The sequence below is a fragment of the Nicotiana tomentosiformis genome, chromosome 10 (genome assembly GCF_000390325.3).
Source record: "Nicotiana tomentosiformis chromosome 10, ASM39032v3, whole genome shotgun sequence".
NCBI lineage: Eukaryota > Viridiplantae > Streptophyta > Magnoliopsida > Solanales > Solanaceae > Nicotiana > Nicotiana tomentosiformis.
In genome coordinates, this window is record NC_090821.1 from 19,032,403 (window position 1) to 19,055,612 (window position 23,210).

General features: G+C 38.0%; 1 protein-coding gene across 1 annotated transcript; it reads right to left on the reverse strand.

Moving 5' to 3' along the window:
* Positions 1-12,420: 12,420 nt before the first annotated feature.
* LOC138899839 (uncharacterized) lies at positions 12,421-12,963 on the reverse strand. The gene has a single exon (XM_070186536.1). It carries the CDS (start codon positions 12,961-12,963, stop codon positions 12,421-12,423), a length of 543 nt encoding a protein of 180 aa, XP_070042637.1.
* Between the last annotated feature and the right edge of the window lie 10,247 nt (positions 12,964-23,210).

The window sequence follows — 23,210 nt, forward strand, 5'->3', positions numbered from 1 at the left end:
CTTTCCGACCTACTCATAACATATATACATTTATACACAATATGTACATAAAGCTCTAGACCCGGCAACTCCGAAAGGCATGGAGCTTACCGATCAAGCTGAACTCGGGCAACACTTAATGAGGAGGTATACCCGTCTGTCTGTCTGAACCTACACGCATGAAATGCAGCATCCCCAGAAAAGGGACGTCAGTACGAAATAATATACCGAGTATGAAAGGCACTATACCGAAAGCTGAAATTGGACTGATAATATAATAACTGAAAGCAACTGGAAGTCAATGATAATCTGAAGATATGCTTACCTGCTGATACTGACTCAACTCTCTCAATATAGTAAGTAAAATAGTTGTCCGGCCTTATAAGACTCGGTATATATATAATTGCTCTGCCATAGTAGGCTAGCTCATAGGCGCTCGGCCATACTAGACTCTGTATCTCAGCTAACTGGGCTCGCTCATAGGCGCTCGGCCAAAGTAGGCTCGGTATATAACTTACCATCTGATTAGAGGTTGCCCAATAGGGGCCTGCCCATCTATTATAGCTCGATGGTAATGAAAATACTGTAATACTGTATATATAGACTCTCTGCTCTCTTGACTAGAAAAAGGAAATACTCAATTGAATATGAAGTCCCAATAAGAAGAATATTGTAACTTACAAGACTAGAAAAATATACGTAAATTTCGGAATATGAATTTCTCTTTATGCCTCGTTATCAAACTCGTGTAATTACGAGATCATGCCAAAATGAAGGAAGGGACTAGCCTTAACATACCTGAGCTGATTCTCTTGATAATTCCTCTAACACACGTTAATTACGATAAAATACGGAACAAGTCGTATGAAAAGCTTGAAGCAATCACATTGCTTATGCAAAGAAAACTTGGCCGAAACCTTTCCTTAAAACTTTTGCAACAACGTTGCTATTTGGAAATGGAATTAACGTTGCTAATGTTTCTTGGATTAGAAAGTGATTTTGAATAGTAACGTTTCTATGCTTGGCTGAAACTTCTCTTAAGAAATAAGAAAATAATGTTTAAGCTTTGTTGGATTTCTTTCTTGAGAGATTGAAATGTTATCCTCCAAAAAGTGAATCAAACGAAAGGAAATAACTCTTATATTTCCTTGATTTAAATACTGCCACCGTAACTATCCCTTATCCAAGACTCATTTTGGATTCATGCCACCTATTTAGTAAATGTAAGAGTCACAAGGTGTTTAAGGAAAAAGCTTCCACGTTAATCTTTATCCCAAAGATTTTAATTAATTAGCCAATTTTCCATCAAAAATCATTAATTACCCCAATTATCCACATAGTTAAGAATTATCTCAACTTACTTGAAATACTACTTAGTTTTAATACACATTATATAACTTAGTATCATGGTCATGGGGTACCTTGTATGGTACTAGTCCATAAATATCGGGTATTTTAGCTCGGGCCGTATTTTATCCCAAAATGTCAAACCTCGACGAAATTCATTTTCTTCGACTTGCTTATCATCTCAAATTCACGAATTTACTCATCATTTATTTTAAATAGCATAATTCTTATAATCTCAAAATAATCTCATTCCCGAATTTACGTCGATTAGCTTACGACAAAACTTTAATGTACGAAAATGCGGGATGTAATATCTCATTTCCGAGCTTTCATCAATTTATTTATGGAGTACTTTTACGTACGAAAATATGGGATGTAATATTTTAAAAATAATATAATCGGTATAAATTTGAATGATAAGATTACTGGCAGAAAATCGTTTAATGAAAAATATGGTGTCAATACTAGCACTTTGAAACCCATGGTCGACTATGAATAAGCTTAATCTATCATACTAAGCTTTAGGATCTTATTTTAGTCCGTATAGTACGTTTGTAAGTTTATAAATATGGTTAGATAAATTATAGTTGACAAAACCTAGTGGTTGCTTGATGTATACATATTTATTTATAAAGCCATTTAAAAGGCTTTTTTAACATCTATCTGAAACAATCTAAAATGTATGTGAGCAGCATAAGTAAGTAGAATACGGATTGACTCTAGTCTTGAAACTTGTGCGAATATTTCATCATAATCGATACTTTATGTTGGGAGTAGTGTTAATCTAGCTTTACTTCTTACCACTTTCCCAGATTCATTCAACTTGTTCCTAAATATCCATTTTGTTCAGACGATAGAGGTGTTAGCGATTTTGGAACCAATTTTCATACCTTGCTTTTCTCAAATTAGTCGAGCTCTTCCTATATTGCTTTTACCAAATAGTCCTCTTTGACAGCTTTATCAATCCTTTTTAGCTTAAAACTGAGAGATGAGTGCAATTTTGAATTCTCACTTTTGTGACCTCTTGGTGTTTATTCCTTAATGAGGATCAACAATTATGATTTTTTGCGGATAACATAGTTTACTGTTTCAATCCTTTGGCACAATATCAACATGATTTTCAATAGTTTCATATTGTGTTATAGATTTTTGTAACGACCTGACCGGTCACTTCGAGCATTGGTATTTTGTTCGGTGGTTTAAGGTCTTGAGTAGCTTCATATGATGTATTACAACTTTGTGGGCATGGTTGGTTTTGATTTTCAGGAAGTTCGGAAGTAAGTCGAAAGAGTAATTCTCAGTTTGGAAGCATTAAGTTGAAGAGTTTACCAAGGTTTGAATTTTGAGTAAACGACCTCAAAATCATATTTTGATGGTTCTAATAGGTTCGTATGGTAATTTTCGACTTAGGCGTATGTCCGAATTAGAATTTGGATGTTCCTTTAAGGTTTTGGCTCTATTTGGCGAAAGTTGGAAATTTGAGGTTTGGAAGTTCATAAGTTTGACCGGGAGTTGACTTCAATATTGTTGGGTTTGGAATGTTGTTCCGGAAAATTAAATAGGTTTGTTAGGTCATTTGAAACTTGTGTGCAAAGTTTGGTTGAGATCCGAGTTGGATAGGCATGAATCAGACACTTGGCTGGAAGTTTATAAACCTAAGAGAGTTCAACATGTAGTTTGATTCTTGATTCCTTGATGTGATATTTTCGTATGTATTTTGACACCTTGGATAGATCTGAATAGTGTTTATGGACTTGCTAGGATAATAGGACGGGGTCCCAAGATGGTTATGTGAGTTTTGAACAAGTTTGGGCATTTTGATACTTTGATGATGTCCTGGAACTATTGAAGTGCGGAGGGCACTTCTTGGAGTTTTGGAGGAATTTTGGATTGCTTAGGCAAATCCTAAAGTGCGGCCGCAAACCCCAAGTGCGGATACAATGGCCAAAGTTCGGACAGCACTAAGGGCCGCAATAGAAAATCTGCAGGTTCATTGATATGATTTAGGAACTCATATCTCATAATATATAATATATTTGTAGATGGTCCAAAAATAAACATTGTAGCACTTTGTGTCTAGCTTCCAGAAAATCAAACTGTTTATCATTTGGACATTTGTACAGAAAGTTATTATTATTTTATCAAAGACTAGAAGTGCAGTCACTGCTGGATTGCGACCGCACAATATGGATTGCGGCCGCAAAACTTAGAAATGTGGATCACACTAGGAAAAGAGCGGTCATCACTGTGGGAGATCGGGTATTTGTACATAAACGAGATTTTTGGATTTTTATTTCATTCTTCACTACTTTTGAGACTTGGGAGCTCATTTTTAAAGGGCTTCAACCTAGACCTTCATTTATAAGCTTGGGTGAATGATTCTAACATATATCTATGATATTTACATGAATCCATCACTAGATTTAACATCAAAATGTGAATTTTTACAAGATAAATTGAGAATTTTGGCTAGATTCGTGCTGTCCGGAGGTCGATTAGCACGGGAAGTCATTTTTAGAGTTTTGGCTTATTTGAGGTAAGTATCTTGTCTAAACTTGTATAAAAAAAATACCCCTTAGAATTTAGTGATAGTTTCTTATTTGTGTTATGTGAAAAGCGACGTGTACATGAGGTGACGAGCGTGTACACATGTACAATTTGTGGTTATGATCAGAATAGACCTTAGTTTATTAATGTGCCTTAATTTGAGGATGTATTTTATATGAACCATGATTTATCACTTTGTGGCTATGTGATCATGATCACTACGCTTGTTTTTAACCGTAGTAATGCTTTATTTGTTAAATACCCATCCACATTTTACTATTTTCATATCCATGTGAACTTCATTGATAAATTATGAACTTATATCCATGATAAATTTTAACATTATCATTTGTGATTTTATGGCACATGTGAATATGTTGAGCGGATTATTTGGGTATTGTGTCATGAGGTCTCTTTCGTGCGAGCATGAGGTCTCTTTCATGCGAGCACGAGGTCTCTTTCATGCAAGGGAGATTGATATTGGCATGAGGTCTTTGTTGTAAGAGCATGAGGTCATTGTCATGCGACTTTGATTGATATTTGCACGAGGTCTTTGCTGTGAGAGCACAAGGTCTCTTCCGTACGAGTGTGATTGTTATTAGCCCGAGGTCTTTGCCATGCGAGCACGAGGTCAATGTCGTGTGAGTGTGATTGATATTGGCATGAGGTCTTTGTCATGAGAGAATGAGGCCTCTTTCGTGCGAGTGTGATTGATAAGAGCATGAGGTCTCTTCAATACGAGTGTGATTGATATGAGCAAGAGGTCTCTTCCATGCGAGTGTGACTGATATTGGCACGAGGTCTTTGCCGTGCGAGCACGAGGTATCTTCCATGCGAGTTTGATTGATATTGGCACGAGGTCATTGCCGTGTGAGTGTGACTGATACAAGCACGAGGTCTTTGTCGTGCTAGTGTGATTGATAGGAGCACGAGATTGATTTGAGCACGAGGTATCTTCCATGCGAGTGTGATTAATATGAGCACGAGGTCTCTTCCATGCGAGTGTGTTTGATACTGGCGTGAGGTCTTTGCCATGAGAGCACGAGGTCTATTCCATGTGAGTGTGATTAATATTGGCACGAGGTCTGTGTCATGCAAGCACGAGGTCATTGTCATGTGAGTGTGATTGATATGGGCACGAGGTCTTTGTTGTGCGAGTATGGTTGGTATTTTGGGACGAGGTCTTTGCCGTGCGAGCGTGACTGATAATGTGGGCACGAGGTGCCATATGTGTGCATTTTTAGTTGATGCCTTGTTGCTAAAGCTGAACCTTTACTTACATTAAATTTTCATTACTTGTTCTGATGAATTATTGTTATTACGTTTTTGCTATACCTTCTATTGCCAGTCTTTGATATACTGCATAAGTTATTTGATTAGTGAGTATCACATGACTTCAACCTCATCACTACTTCACCAAGGTTAGTCTTGATACTTATTGGGCACCGACCGTGGTGTACTCATACTACACTTCTGCACCTTGCGTGCAGATCTTGGAGTTGAGCTGTTGTGGATGATGGAGGCTATCGTTCAAGATGTACATGCTTTCCGGATATAGTTACCACTTGTCCTTGGTAGCTTTGGATTTCTACCTCTGTTCATGTATATTCCAAATAGATGTTGTATTTATTTTCGTACTAACTTTGTATATCTAAATCTTAATGGCTCGTGACTTATACTACCAGTCCTTGGGATGGTTGTTTTGAATTCTGTTGCAGTTTTTATTATATATATTGCTATTATTTTTTATCTTAGTAGTATTGTATTGTTTGACTTACCTAGCTGGTTGGACTAGGTGCCATCACAACTTAGTGGGGTTTTGGGTCGTGACAAGTTAGTATCAGAGTTCTAGGTTCATAGGTTCTACGAGTCGTGAGCAAGTGTCTAGTAGAGTCTTGTGGATCAGAGCTCTAGGTTCACACAAGTGTCTAGTAGAGTCCTGTGTATCTAGTTGTTACCTTAATTGGTTGAGGTTGTGTGATTCGTATGATGCTTCTATTCAGTTGAATGCATATACTACCGTTTCGGAGGGCTTGAGTAAGTTCGTGCGACTGTCATAAGGATGATTATGCACTTGGCAGGGTCCTTTGAGTGTTTATGACTAGAGTCACCTGCGTTTATGAAGTATTCAGCTGAATGACAGTGTGGGAACTTGGCAGCTACGAAGGAAGGGTACTGTGAGTTACAGGTGATGTGTTCTACGGCTTGGATCCAAGTGAGTGAGTCTACTAGCGAAGATCGGATTGCATGGTCATGCGTATATTAGTTCTTGGACTAGTATGTGCTTGTGTATTAGCTATGATTTGAGAAATGTTTTCATCGACGATGATTTCGAGCAAAGGATCGGTTGGATGTATGATGTACTACACCTTATAGGTATGTAGAGATCTTGGGATGATTCAGGTTTGATACTCGTTGTGGATGTGGTGTGCATGAAAACGGAATCGCTTGGTTGCTTCTTTTGGATATTCATGTGCTGGTGGAACGCATGTTGTTTGGTGTGTATTGGCTTCACATTGGGGATTAGGGCAAGGTGAATGACTTTCAAGAAGATTCCAACGGGCTCAAGATTTGTGTATCATTATTATATGGTATTTTAGGACTTTCCGATTTGTGTATGGATAGGACTTGGGGCTTGCATTTAATGGTGCCGAGACTTGCGGTATTTCTATATCATTATTGATTCTACATTGCGGTATTCGAAAGGTAAAAGAAATAGCTTCAGATTTATTAAAAGGTTTCACAATGCAGGTATTCTCATGTTGAGGTGCTCTTGCTTTTAGCAGTCTACGTGACTTAGTTGATTTAGAGGGATCTAGTACTAATGATTTGGTTATGTGCAAATGGGTTTTGAAGAGTTTGTGATGGTTTGGCCACGACTTGTGGTTGATGTACTCTACAGTCATGGGGAGTTCGTTACGTGTTGTGATTTTGTTCTACGGGATAGAGTTAGTGGAAGGTTTTTGGTTGATGGGATGCCTATCCTACTTGTGATTTAGAGTTGAGAATGTGATCCTTGTGTTTTTATATGATAGCATGATAGAGGTGGTACAATGTGTGGGTTCGAGATTTCGTGGGTGATGACGTCCAAATCCACTCCTCAAAGAGTAAGCGGACATGGTCGCATGCAATATAATTTACCCAACTATGAGTCGATGTCGAATCCCACATAGAATAATAAGTAGACGATTAGGAAATAAGAGAATTATCGTTTATTATATTAAGCCAAACACTAATAAAGGTTTTGAGAAAATGTTACACCTAAATGCTGAAATGTAAACTAACCTAGAAAGCGAGTCAAATGATAAATGACTACAAGCATGAATACACTGGGAATTACACTCAAGTAATAATCCAATGTATTTTATGATTTTACAAATATGAGCAAGTTATATTAATTAGCCTCGGATAATAATTCTATATTAGCTTCTTACGAATACTAATAAGACTCCCTATTTGAATTATCACTAAAAATATTAAGAGAATTAAGTGCACCCGAATATGGCTACAAGTAGTTCAATCATATCCCTAGGTTGAATCTATAAAATGAGGTTAACGCCTCAAGTTCTTGTTAATTAATCTTTTCCAACCCAAAATTACCTTTTTCAAGATTAATTCAAAGTTAATGGGTTAGTCCTAGGGTTAGCTAATCTCTTTGGAAACATTAAAGAACAGGAATAATTAAATAAATAATTAACTTACTTCAATATTAATAAAAATCGTTCAATACATAAGCACAACAAGAGATTTAATCCAAATATTAATAATGAATATTTTCATAAACAAGATTCAATTGTTGGAATAAATACTACACACTTAGATATTCAATACAAATCAAGAAAATGAAGAAATGAGTAAAAATGGGTAAGCAAATCTCATTCAAAGTGTTCAAATCTTCAACTCCCAAGTGTGTGCGCAAGAACCCTAGCTCCAAAACTTATATTTTCTCCGAAGATATGCCAAAGATATGTTCCAAATGCGCTAGCTCGTGTATTTGTGGGTTTGGGACCAAAAAATGTGAAATTTCAAATCTGCCCAAAACTGAATCCCATTGTTCACATTTGCAAACCTAAAATTTACTAATGTCCATCGCAACTGCAACCCAGACTTTCGCATTTGCGAACTTTGATTCCTTCAGTGACCATCGCAATTGCGGTATGATGGATCGCATTTGCAAAAGTTGACTGTTTGGTTGACTTTGCATTTGTGATCCTACCATCGCATTTGCAACTTCTGCTATCTTAATTGAGATTCGTAATTGCGAGCAAGAAGTTCACAGTTGCAAACATTGACTGCCAAGGTTGACTTCGCATTTGCGAGCTCCTGCTCGTATTTGCGATATCTGAGACCATTTTTAAGATATTTTCTTTTCAACTCCTTTTTTACTTGTTTTCACTTGGTTTCTTTTCCGATTACTTCTAAATCACATAAACCTATAAAATAGAAGTAAACGACATTGAATACACTATTTTATCAATCAAACATAGCAAAAATCTAAGATTAAAAAAGAGATAAGTTGGTAAATGTAATGACCCAAAAACCCACCGCAGGCATCGTGATGGCACCTAGTCTCTAATACTAGGTAAGCCGATTACTAACAACGATTAGGAAAAATTTTAACAATGATAATTTGAAACATATTCTAATATGAATATCGAAACAAAAGCGTAATAAGCCGACGTGGCAATAATCGTAACTACCTCCCAAGACTTGGTAATACAGAGTCACGAACTCTAGTTAAGTACATGGAAAGATCTCAAAGATCAAAATACAATATTGTTCAAATAACAAGCTAACAATACAATGAAAGGAAAGAACCCCAAGGGACTGCGACGACCAAGTAGCTCTACCTTGAATCCTCGCGACCAATATGTTAACTCTGCCCCAGTCCGATATCTCCAATACCTGGCTATGCATAAAAATGTGTAGAAGTGTAGTATGAGTACACCACGATCGGTACCTAGTAAGTATCAAGACTAACCTCAGTAGAGTACTGACGAGGTACAAGTCAAGACACTCACTAGACAAAATAACATGTGCACTAAAGAAGTATAAACCTAATAATGAAAGCAGAATCAGTAAATGGCAACAACAATCAACAAGTGATGTAAACATTAAAGCAAGAAGAACACCGTGAAGTATCATTAAAACCAACTAAGGAACACAAAGGAAAACCAATTAATCAAGTCGTTCTAATACAAGTTTAACAACGAAATCACTCTGTGATACCTCATCTCATAATCAAAAGTCACGGGTCTCAATTCACCATCCTATGCTCACGGCACCTTGTGCCCACATTTCAAATCACAACCGCACAAATAACTCACGTGGCAATATCTCAATCTGCCCGTCATGATTATGGGCTCACATTCACAATCCTCCCAACATAGTCACAGGCTCACAATCGCAATCCGCACGGCATGGTCACAGGCTCACAATCACAATCCGCCCGGCATGGTCACATGCTTATAATCACAATTCGCCCGGCGTGGTCACAAGCTCAATATCAAAATGAAAGCCGATAATACAAGAACACATGGGCATGATTAATAAATTTCAAGTTTCATACTCCTGAGCTAGTAAAAGTGTCATGATACGGTGTATGCTTGTGCGAGTGGACTACTGTAGCCCAAGTCAATAAGTAATATCAAAGATATCGAGTAGATCATCGGAGCAACAAAACAAATCACGTAAGGTGTATGACATACACAAGGAAAAGCACACCATCACATGAAAATCACCAACACAATATCCCCAAGCCATCACACATCATCCCTGACATTGTCACCCTTATCTCTGTGATAGCCACCCATATCACTCCGCCCTGACAATATCATTAGCCACCCGTATCACTCTGTATAATAGCCACCCTTATCGCTCCTCCCGGACAATAACACAATAGCCACCCATTCCGATATGAGTCCAACCATACCAAAATTATCCAATTCTAACATCAAATCGGCTTTCAAATCCTCATTTTACATTTTTGAAAGTTTATACAAAAATTCTCATTTTCTCCCATTCAAATCACTAATTTAATGTTAAAAACAACAAAGATGGAATCACGAAATTTAATCAATTCCGGATAAAGAATACTTACCCCAATCAAAAGTGTGAAAATCCCCTTCAAAATCGCCCAAATCCGAGCTCCATAGCTCAAAATATGATAAAATGACCAAGACCTTCGAAATAGATTACTTTAAACACTTCTCCATAGGTACCCTTCGGGATCATGGTCACCAACCTCGCGATTGCAATTCAAAAAATTTCCAGCACAAATTTTACCCTTCGCGATCGTGGCCATTTCCCCGTGATCGCGATGAACAAATTCACATTACCCTTCCCAAACTCTTCTCAGAAATTCTGTAGTGTAACAGCCATAACTTTTTGTACAAACCTCAAAATGACAAACGGTTTAATTTTCTGAAAATTAGACTCAAAGGAATACAACTTTTATTTTTGGGTAATCTCCAAATTCCTTATATATTATAAGATATAAGTTTCCAAAGTCGGGTCAATGATAGCAGAATTTCCTCAACGCGATCAAAAAAAGGCTTTAGCGATCGCGATTCATAGTGCCCAAATAGAAAATTTTCTCTTCGCGAATGCGAACCAAAGTCCGCGATCGCGATGCATACCCTTGTTGCCAAAAACCATCAATTATGGCCTAGAAATGGTCCGAAACTCACTTGTGCCCCTCGGGACCCCGTCCAAACATACCAACAAGTTCCGTAACGTAACGCGGACCAGCTCGAGGCCTCAAATCACATCAAACAACATCAAAACTATGAATCGCACCTCAAATTATACTTAATTAACTTATGAACTTTTACCTTTTACAACTCGTGCCGAATCATATTAAATCAACCCGGAATAACCTCAAATTTTGCATGCAAGTCCCAAATGACATAACAAAGCTATTCCAACTCTCGGAATCACAATCCAAGCCCGATATTGACAAAGTCAACTCCCGGTCAAACCTCTCAACCTTCCAAACCTTCAACTTTCTAAATTTTGCCAAAATGCATTAAATCAACCTACGGACCTCTAAATTTAAATCTGGGCATAAACCTAAGTCCAAAATCCCAATACAAAGCTATTGGAATAATCAAAACACCATTCCGGAGTCGTCTACACAAAAATCAAACTCCAGTCAACTCTTACCGCTTAAGCTTCTAAGACAAGAATTATCCTTCCAAATAAATCCTGAATCATCCGAAAATCGAACTCGATCACACACGCAAGTCATAATACATAACACGAAACTACTCGAGACCTTAAGCCACCGAATGGGACGCTAGTTCTCAAAATGACCGGTCGGGTCAATACAGTAAAATACCAACTTATCAAACCCCCAAACTTAAACTATTGCTTATCTTTAAGAAATCAAAGCATAAAATCTTCTTCCAAGTAATCAAATCAATAGTGCATCAACATTATACCAAGTCAAAAAATCTACTTTAAGTACAAACGCATGACTTTGATTGGTACTAACAATTACTCCAAAGCATATGAATTACCAACAACTCCCTCACATATTTCATTTCAATTTAAATTCTCAAATACCACATTAATCGAAGTAGCAACCAAGTCATGATACTAAAGCTTCAAAATTTTCCTCATTATCACAAATAACTTTCTTTTGTTCATTACTCCCAATTGGAGATTGGATTAAATTCACAACTCAAACTTCATGTGCCCTAACACTTAAGATAGAATCCCAACTTTTAAATTGCAATTGAAAACTCAAATGGGATATAATATGGAAAGAATTAACTCTCTCTCTCTCTCTCTCTCTCTCTCTCTCTCTCTCTCTCTCTCATAAAGATTTTCAAATGCACATAAATAGTGTCATAGGCTTGGCCTTCATGTATTTCTCCACTAATATAGACACACTTTATTCAAAATCAATTAGGACTTCAAGGGTTGTAATATAGTATTTTGGTTAAGGTAGGATACAATTTGGGTAAAGTGACTCAAACCCTCCCTACAACAATAACAACAACCCAATAAAATACCACAAGTGGGGTCTAGGGAGGGTAGAGTGTACGCAGACCTTACCCCTACCCCGGAGGAATAGAGAGGCTATTTTCGAAAGACCCTCGGCTCAAGAAGAAGAAAATAAACAATAGACAATAGATCAGAGACAACAACAGAAGCCAGAAAAATAATATCAGCATCGTAAGAAATAGAAAATACATGGAAAAGAAACAATAATAACCAGTAATAATGCCATAGAAAATAGTGTTGAAACTACATAAACTACTAACAACCCAAGGCGAAACATTATCAGTCTAGCCCCACACCCGGTACAACGTAGAAAAATGCTCAACTCCCTCCTAACCTACAAACCTAATGCTTGACTTCCATACCTTCCTATCACGAGCCATGTCCTTGGAGATCTAAAGTCGCGCCATGTCCTGCCTGATTACCTCACCCCAATACTTCTTAGGATGCCCTCTACCTCTCCTCATACCTGCCAATGTCAATTGCTCACACCTTTTAACTGGGGCATCTATGTTTCTCCTTCGCACGTTCCCGAACTATCTAAGCCATGGGAGCCACGCCCACCTTCTCCCAAATATCTTCATTCCTAATTTTATCCAGCCTAGTGTGCCTACACATCCATCTCAACATCCTCATTTCTTCCACTTTCATCTTCTGGGTATGAGAATTCTTGGCTGCCCAACACTCAGCGTCGTACAGCATGGTCGGTCTAACCACCGCTCTATAGAACGTGCCTTTAAGTTTTGGCGGCACTTTCTTGTCACACAGGACTCTAGATGCTAACCACAATTTCATCCACCCCACTCCTAAACGGTGCGTGACATCCTTGTCTATCTCCCCATACCCCATGATAATTGACCCAAGGAACTTGAAACTTCCTCTCCTGGGGATGACTTGTGAGTCAAGCCTCACGTCCATGTCTGCTTCCCCCAACGCATCGCTGAACTTACACTTCATATATTCTGTCTTAGTCCTACTCAACTTAAAACCTTTAGACTCAAGGGTCTTTCTCCAAACCTTCAACCTCTCATTAACGTCGCCTCGCATCTCATCAATCAGAACTATTTCATCATCGAACAACATACACCATTATACCTCTCCTTGAATATGTGAGTGCATGCATCGCCCGGGAAAATAAGAACGGGTTGAGCGCAGACACTTGGTGTAACCCCATAACAACCGAAAAGTGCTCTAAGTCACCTCCAACAGTCCTAACTAGAGTCTTATCTCCCTCATACATGTCCTTTATCACCCTAATGTAATCTATCGGCACACCTTTCACCTCCAGGCATCTCCAAATATACAAGAATGCATGTATTTGTGATGAATGAATATCAAATTTCATGCCCCTGGACTGGTATAATGACATGCTAAAGTGTAGGCGCGTGCAAAGTGTGCTATCATAGCTCAAATCGACAATTTCATCACAGAAATATCAATTATGAAGTTCATTTAGGGAATTAGCCTCTATGTAATCCTCAAAAATGGATCAAATAGTTCACAACAAGGTTACAAGTATGAGAAAAATCAAGCTTAAAGCTTAACCGTCAATTCTAGGGATATCATAGCCTAAGCACTACTCCGAACATGGATATATATCCCAATGCTCGCACATGGGCTCAAAGCCCACACATATGCGTACCCATAGCACGTAGCTATCAGAAATAACTCAGGCAAATAGTGCCTCAACCAAGTTTAGATAGGATACTTACCTCAAGCAAGCCAAATCAAATACCGAGCAAGCCAAACAATACTCTAGAAATGCCACCCCACACGAATCGACCTCCAAACGGTTCGAAACTAACCAAAAGAAACTCAAAAATATCAAATAATGCCTTAGGAAACAAACCCAATTGAAAAAGGTCAAATCTTTAATCAAATACTCAAAGTCAACTTGGTGCTCGCACCTTGAAACAGGACAAAACTCACAAAATTCGGCAATCCATTCAATTACAAGTCCAACCACACTAGTTTCACCCATATCTGTCTCTGAATCGATGTTCAAAACCCAAGTATTCACTTTAGAAATGTTTTGACAAAAATCCTAATTTCTCTTTTTAAATCCTATGTTTTGATGTTAAATCTAGTGATGGATTCATGTAAATTTCATAGATATATGTTAGAATCACTTACCCCAAGCTTGCAGATGAAGTTCTAGATTGAAACCCTTCAAAACCGAGCTCCCGTGTCTTTAAAGTGGTGAAGAATGAATTAAAAGTCCAAAAGTTCCATTTATATAATAAAAACCTGTTCTCACACAGTGTTGGCCGCACTTTTCCTATTGTGGTCCGCAATTCCAAGTTTTGCGGCATCAATCCATATTGTGTGGTCGCAATCCAGTATTGATTGCACTTCTACCCTTCCGTAAAATGACAATAACTTTCTGTACAAATATCCAAATTACAAACTGTTTGATTTTCTGGAAGCTAGACTCAAAGGGATACTACTTTCATTTTTAGATCATCCCCACATTCCTCATAGATTGAGAGATATAAGCTTCCGAAGTCAGACCAATAAACCTGCAAATTTCCTGTTGCGGCTCTCAGTGCGGTCCGCACTTTGACCATTGCCTCCGCACTTGGGGGTTTGTGGCTGCACATGAGGCTTTGCCTCAGGACTCCAAAAGTGCCCTCATCACTCTAAAGAGTGCCCTCGGCACTTCTACATCTCCCGGACATCATCAAAGTGCCGAAATGCCAAAACTTGTTAAATACTCACCCGAACCTCTCAGGACCCCGTCCAAACATACCAATAAGTTCCAAAACCTAACACAAACCTACTCGATGCCTCAAATCTCACATAAAAACATCAAAATCATGAATCGCACCTCAAATCAAGCTTAATGAACTACTTCAATCTTTCAAATTCTAAACTTACGCCGAACCATATGAAATCAACTCAGAATGATCTCAAATTTTTGTACGCAAGTTCCAAATGGCATAACAAACCTATTCCAACTCCCTGAACAACAATCCGAACTCAATAACATCGAAGTCAACTCCCAGTCAAACTTACGAACATTCCAAACCTTCAAATTGCCCATTTTCGCCAAATAGTGTCAAAACCTTCTAGAGACATCCAAATACAAATACGGGCATACCCCCAAATCAAAAATCACCATTCGGATCTAAAGGAATCATCAAAACTCCGATTCGAGGGTCAAATACACAAAATTCAAACATGGTCAACTCTTCCAAGGTCAAATAGACAAAAGTCAAACTTGGCCAACTCTTCCAACTTAAAGCTTCTAAGATGGGAATCATTCTTTCAAATCAATCATGAACCATCCAAAAACAAAAACCTATGATACAGACAAGTCATAATACATCATACAGAGCTACTCATGCCCTCGAACCATCGAATGAAATTCAAATGTTCAAAATAATCGATCGGGTTATTACATTCTCTCCCACATAAACATACGTTAGTTTTCGAAAGTGCCAAGACTCGTTCCAAAACCATCAAATCACTGTGTAAACTCACCATGAACATACCCTAGGGTGATCCCACGTCACCCCAATCCATATAAGTCCATATCAACTCAATGTAACCGAAGATTCTTCCTTCAACCTTTGTCCATAAACCTTGGAACCTAATTTCTAACATCTGTAATCCATTACAAGACCCGATTCTCCTATCCATACATTGTATAAGTCTGAACAAATTATATCAAACCATAACCATAGTCCAAGATGAGATCGCATGACATACCACATAACTCAGTTACTCATAGCAATAACTTACGGCCACAATAGCTGCTCAATAGCAAATCAGGTACCGGTAACAAACCTCATATCAAATAAAAGTTTGTTCTAACCCTTCGTATAGTGCCAATGATGAAATAAACACACAGAAACTCATAACCACTCATTAAATCAACAAGTCTTGGTGCTCTCTTATCCGACAAGAACCATAGCCAAATTCTAAGCTTATTAGCGACATTATTCTTCTAAACCTACCATAATTAAATCCGATAGCACCCATTCTAGGTCCAATGACCTCATTTCACCAAATACAAGTTGCTCTACTGACATGCCACACCAATACTACCTAAGCCACAAACCGTGCAATCCGTGCACCCATAAGCAACAACTCAAATGTACCCAAAAATGGAAAAATGACTCAAACGAGAAAATCGTTCTGCAAGCTCAAAGGGTACCACCACAAGCGCAATGTCATGATCCCATCACACATAGTAGAACCAAGACGCACAAAATCAACACAAAGGATCATATCCCAACATAACTCCGCCTGCAATATGTGACCCAATCCAAACACCAGTCCACATGAAATACCTCGAGTCATAATGCTCAAAATCAACAACCATAGGAAAATCAACATCAAATACACGAAGTGCATGAACATAACCATGGGTAAATAAATAGGACAGTATACCATAACTCGGAAAGACCATAACCAAGGCGCAGTCAACCATTCAACATCCCAAGAACTATCTTTCTCAAATTTCGTCACAAGACCCAGACAGAACGCACCGTGTGTGCAAATATCCAATCGATCACAACCCATCGTAGCATAGAAGAGTAACACATGGAACATATCAGAATATGAACAAGCTCAACTCTAGTCAAATGACACACCCCTCAATAATAGTAGTGTTGAGTCAACAAATATGATCCGATATAGAATACACGTCCTCATTAGTCCTATCAATGCCCCCCTCCAAATCAACTCCGTCCATCCACAATTAGATAGATAATCCCTCCAAAAGTCCATAATAACCTAATTTTAACACCTACTATTAGTTGTTTAACTTTGGCCATACCTCCATAGTCTGCAACCAAGGAACATTCTGCCTCTAAGAACTCCAAGTTTCCAAATCCCTAGAATACCAGAACTACTATATCTGATCCCAACTCGACCACTCAAGTGAATGCCACATCCTTCATATGCAATCATTCCACGAGAAATACTTCCATAATTCTTCCGTACCACATAGCAAAATATGAACATCAGCAGTCGATCAACCAGGCGAGTACCGCAATACCAATGAAGCATCCATAAGTCAAAACACAAGGCGCTTTTTGAAATACGCACTTTTCTCAAGTGATACCAGATAGTGCCAGCATTCTTCTAAACATCAAAAACTGCCCATACTGTCTGGAACCCATGACCTCCTCTTCGAACTGAACCGCAACCTTGTACATAAAATTCTCAATTCTACATGTTGCAACGCATCTATCATTCCATCGTATGAAAATACGAGAATCTCATTATCAACTCCGAGTCACAAACAGAAAACACACTCAATCAGCCTGAAACCTTCAACTTGATCCCACCCAGGAGACAACCACAACGCGCAACAAACTTCTCATACTTGTAGAAAATATCAATCTCAAGTCGTGACAGAAATCATCGAGAACTTTTCAAAACCCATTTGCACATAAACAAGCCATCAAAATTGAATATCTCTAACTAAATCAAATCACGCAGGATGCCAAACCCAAGTGTATTGCCACAAAACACCGATAAAGCCTGACCACATCATAAGAACTAAGAGAACCAATTATGCCATTATCATACTGATCCAACTTACTGCCAAGATGCTCTTATTTCTCCAAGTTCCTTCTGAATTACCATTAAGCTAACACTTATCCTTGCGATTACACTATGACCCTTAACTCAACGCTCACCACAAGATATCCAAGCATGAAACTACATCGCCCTAAAGCCTATAAGTCATTGTATTCCTTCTTAAGCACCCAAAAGTACCACAACTCAAATGCCCACTCTAAAGAGACCTCCTACGAAGCTAAAGTTGTTTCTTTAACCTCTCTGATACTGAAATGTAGAATCCATAATGATACAGAAATATCATGAGTCCTGATACCATCCATCGTGAAACTCAGATCTTAGCCTTTTACAAATCTAAAAATTCCCCAAATGCCACATATGAATCTTGAACCCATTAGAACCTTCTCGAGAGTCATCTACCCTACTCTAATCTCAAATGCACCGCCCAAACGAGCTGTACGACTTGTTCTTCATTAGTACACCAACGCCTAAAGAAGTAACCCCACCTTAACGCAACTGAGTGACTCCCTTCTCTTAGCACATTACATCCGTCATGAAAATCAAAGGCGAATCATCCCAAGATTTCCATATATCCATAAAGTGTAATACATTAAGCATCTAGAAATTTCCTTACCCGAGTCAACCTTAACATCAACATCTGCAAGTCATAACTAATCATCAAACATGCCTCATATCGAAACTAATATGACACATAGCCATGCAATCTGATCGTTGATAGCAAGATCCCCTACTTGGCTTAAAGCCATAGATCATAACATCCAATAACCCACAAATACCTTTACTTCATAAATAATATGATCTCGCACCGTAGTTCAGCCAAATCCTTCATGAACTCATGTAGCACTAATCGTACAATACCCCAAAGCATTCGCGAAACTCACATTCATCCTCGTGACAGTCAAGCCAATTCTCCTCAAGCGATTTAAATCCCAATTGCAACACATATAACCCACTGGTAGAAAGAAACTCACCACATAATCATCATAAGAGTCACATAACCTCAGAACATCCCACAGGAGATAACCCACCTGCTTAGCCTCAAACTGGCATATCTCTATGCCCTACCATGGCCACAACCACTATACATTCACTAAATTTTCCCAAGTCTAAGCTCGTCAACAAAACATAAGAATCTACTTCATCCCAAAAATAAAAAACATGAAAGATCCCTTAACACGCTCATAACTCGAGACTATACAACACATCAAGACAGAAATCAAACACCCAATAGTCCTTTTTCAAATCCCAAGAAAACTCTTTTCGTCACAACCAAGTCATCTGAATACACCTCGCAGTCATATCATACTCTTCATATGGCCATCCAACCACTCACCTAGTCATAAATCCTACTCCTAGGGACACTACCGAACATATAAGTCCAAAAGCACATGCTTGCACAACTGAAACCACCGAGCCCAAGCTCCGGTCAAAACCTGGCTTCAAGTTCTCCAGACTGGATCATCACCAAAGCACAAAAAACACATCTCACACCTCATCCATGGAACTACAAATCGTCGATACACAGCTGATACCGAGCGCTCATATAACATACGAGTGAGTCAAAGGAATTCAAAGAGATACTCTTTAAGCTGAAACAATGTCACACAATAAGGAAATAAAGATGGAAATTTTATCCTAAATGCCTTGTATCCTCTTGAAGATAGGTATGGACGTCATCATACCGATCCGCAAGACACTACTAGACACTTGATCATGACTCGTAGAACCTATAAACCTAGAGCTCTGATACCAACTTGTCACGACCCAAAATCTAACTAGTCATGATGGCACCTAACCCAACCCGCTAGGTAAGCCAGATAACAATAAACACAATTCAATGAGAATAATATGAATCAATAAGTAAATAACTGAATCTCTATACAACAACCCATGGACTGGTAGTACAAATCATGAGCTTCTAAGACTTAGATTTACAAATTGATAGGAAAATTATACAACATCTATTTGAAATGTACTGAAATAGAATCCATATCTAGACTCCCAGGAACAAGTGGTAGCTATATCTGAAAGTAGTTGCATCCTCGACGTTGGCTCTGTCGTACTCAGCAACATCAGCTCTAAGATATGCATGCAAGGTGCTGAAGTGCAGTATAAGTACAACCGACCTCATGTACGCAAGAAGTATTGTAACTAACCTCGGCAAGGTAATAGAAGAAAAAATTATAAATGATACTCATCGGTCGCATGTACAAGCTCTTAAACCCAACAAGTATAGAACAGATATATGATCAAATCAAGAAAACACAATTAAAACCATATTGGTGCTCACAATTCTTTGTTTTAAAGTATTCTGCTGAGTCAACAATCCAACATATAAAGAAGATACGCAAGTAAATCAGGTAAATAGTCAAGGAAATTGCAAGTAAAGATGAAATGCAATAACTAAATATCAGTCTGTTGTGGTGCGCAACCCGATCCAATTAATAATAAGCCAATCACACTTGTTGCACCGTGCAACCCAATCCAAATAACTATCACCAACTCTCCCAGAGCTCACATCAACCAATACCCTAATGGTTTCTCACAATCTACGTGTACACCATCAAGAGAAAAACATGAGAGGGTGACCCTAAGGGATGGATCCATATCCATATGCAAGCACGGACAATTCAATGTGCTATCAGCCTGGTGTAGTCACAGGCTCAATATAACGAATTCGCATGGCGTGGTCACATGTTATATCACAATCTGCTAGGCGTGGTCACATGTTATATCACAATCTGCTAGGCGTGGTCACACGCATAACAACATAATCCGCCCGATGTATTCACAGGCACAACAACACAATCTGCCTTGCGTGGTCACATAATAATATTATCCGCCTGACGTGGTCATAGACACAATAACATAATTCGTCCGGCATGGTCACAAGCATAACAATACAATCCGACCGGCGTGATCACCTGCACAACAGCAAAATCTGTCTGGCGTGCTCAAAGGTGTAACAATACAATATGCCTGGTGTGGTCATAGGCATAACAATACAATCCGCCCGACTGGTCACAGGCATAATAATACAATCTGCCTGGCGTGGTCACATGCATAACAATACAATTTGTCATGCGTGGTCACAGACATCCAGTCTAATTCAAATTGCACAGAAGCAAATATACAAGACTACATGTATATGTGATGAATGAATATCAAATTTCATGCTCCTTGATTGGTATAATGATATGCTAAAGTGTAGACATGTGCAAAGTGTAATATCATAGCTCAAATCAATAATTTCATTACAGAAATATCAATTATCAAGTTCATTCAGGGAATTAGCCTCTATGTAATCCTCAAACATGGATCAAATAGCTCCCAACAAGGTTACAAGTATGAGAAACATCAAGCCTAAAGATTAATCATCAATTCTAGGCATCCCATAGCCTAAGCACTACTCCAAACATGGATAAATATCTCGATGTTGGCACATGGGATAAAACCCCACACATGTGCATACCCATATCACATAACTATCACAAATAACTCAGGCAACTAGTGCCTCAACCAAGTTTAGTGTCACGACCCAAATCGGAGGGCTGCGATGGATACCAGGTACCTTACTCAATCGAGTACCAATGTAGCATATCTTTCTTATCATACCATCATGGATAAATGATCCAGAAGGGCTGTCATGAGATAACTAGAATATAACATAAGGGAATACTCGACATAGCACGACCCAACATGATATACAAACTTATACATGTGACATATGGCCTTGTAAGGCCGTCATAATCATTTGTACACTCGAATCACGTCCTAAACCTTTCGGAGTGACTAAGGTCATCGCACATTTGATTAACATTATGGACATTCATACCATCAATATGAACCTCAATAGGATTCAAGGATCATACATACTTGCTTAGAATAATTTTATAAGGAAAGAACAAAATGGAAAACCTTAGTTACTAGAAGTAGATCCGTTATGAAATAGTGTATCGTATCGTTTACATTCATTTCACCTTAGTTTATGCCAAAAGAAAGAATTAAGTGACTTAACATACCTTTGCAATCCTCTATTCAATCATCAACCAAGCTCAATATGATCTGCTTACGTCTACAATGAGTAAACCGACTTCATCGTCATCATATAAGTATTGTAACTCTCATATTTCGAAACCAATATTCAACAAGAAAACGGACAGAAACTCCCCTGTTTGTAATACATACCGTAAGTTACTAAAAGTCACCAAACAGCCTAAACACAATAATATATTTCACAATAAGCTCTCTGATTACTTCAACAACCATTTTGAGCGGCAAACTCGATTTACGATTAACAAAATATAGTTTGAATCCAATTCCTTTTCCATGAATCTGCATACAACATCTATAACATCATACTATGCTTACAATATCATTTTCAGTCTAAAACATCATAAGAATAATCTTCAAAAATAGTCCACGTGCCTAGCACCTTAACCTTTATCGTCAACCTCTTATTTTTCATGTTATCTTTTTCAATCAACTTAATTAGAACATACATAAGCTTAACAAAAGAATACATAACATAATTAAACTATTTATAACAATTTTCAACCACAACAAACAATATATAGCATCAACACAGCCCACAAAAAAAAAGATAACGATTCCTTAAGCAACTCAACCAACACATGATTAACCGTAAGCACAACCAAGAACATGAGTTACTTATCTTAGGCAGTAGATACAATTTGAAATCCTCAGCGGGTGTAGCTCACAACAACCTTCAATCACACCACAACAATATAGGAGTTGTATTCTCTTCTTGAATCAACTTTTGTGTTCAAGTTAGAGTGTAAATACTTATATTTCGCCTTGAAACTCTAATATATATGAAGGAGACATTTATTCTTACCTTAATCAACAAGAACAACACGAAATGTGAAGTTACATCACTTTGAAAAATCTTCCAAAACAGCCACAAGATGAAGAACTACGATCTAACAAGAACCACGAAGTTTCAAGCGTTGGATTCATATTTTTATCTTTGGTTTTCACTCTAGAATCATGGAGACTAAATTGAGACTATTTTGGGAGAGTATAAGGTCTATTTAGGTCAAATAATGAACCAAAATGAGCCTTTCCCCGCTCTTTAAATGTTGGAGAATCACCCACCGCCTAAGTGGGTCCCATTGGAAGTTGCTTGCGCAGTCTCGCGAAAAAGCGAATATCTCTCTACTCCGAGACCAGCACTTTCTGCATGTTATTTATTTATGTACTAAGTGATATTATTTTTCGAAAATCATGGCTTGGTTGATACTGAATATTTTGAGACATGGCGTAGAAAATATAATTTCCTAAAAAAGATGTAGAAAATGTATATTGTTTAAAATTAAATAAAATTTTATTTTTAAATATTAAGTTGGAGGAAAAAATTATTTTTTTACCTTATTTTTTAATAATTAGCGAGAGATATACGTGCAAAACACGTACATAGAAACTAGTTATTACAAAAATACGAATATTTTATGTTAAATGTTGAACGACTAAAATATCCACAAAATGTTGATCGACTTTTATGCCCTTAAATACTTACATTAACTTTCACTAGAAGTTATACGAAAAGGACACAACCGAAAATATTACACTTTAATCTAACACCTACATTAGTACGTCCAAACTAAAAGTTGGGACTTTGAAACCAAATAGATTACTTAATTTTTATTGGTGAAAAAAAAAATATGACACGTGGACCATCAGTGAGGTGACAAGTGGCACTTTCGGTTGAGTCAATAAAAGAAAATGAAAAGGGTGGGTGTTTCATCAGAAGAGGT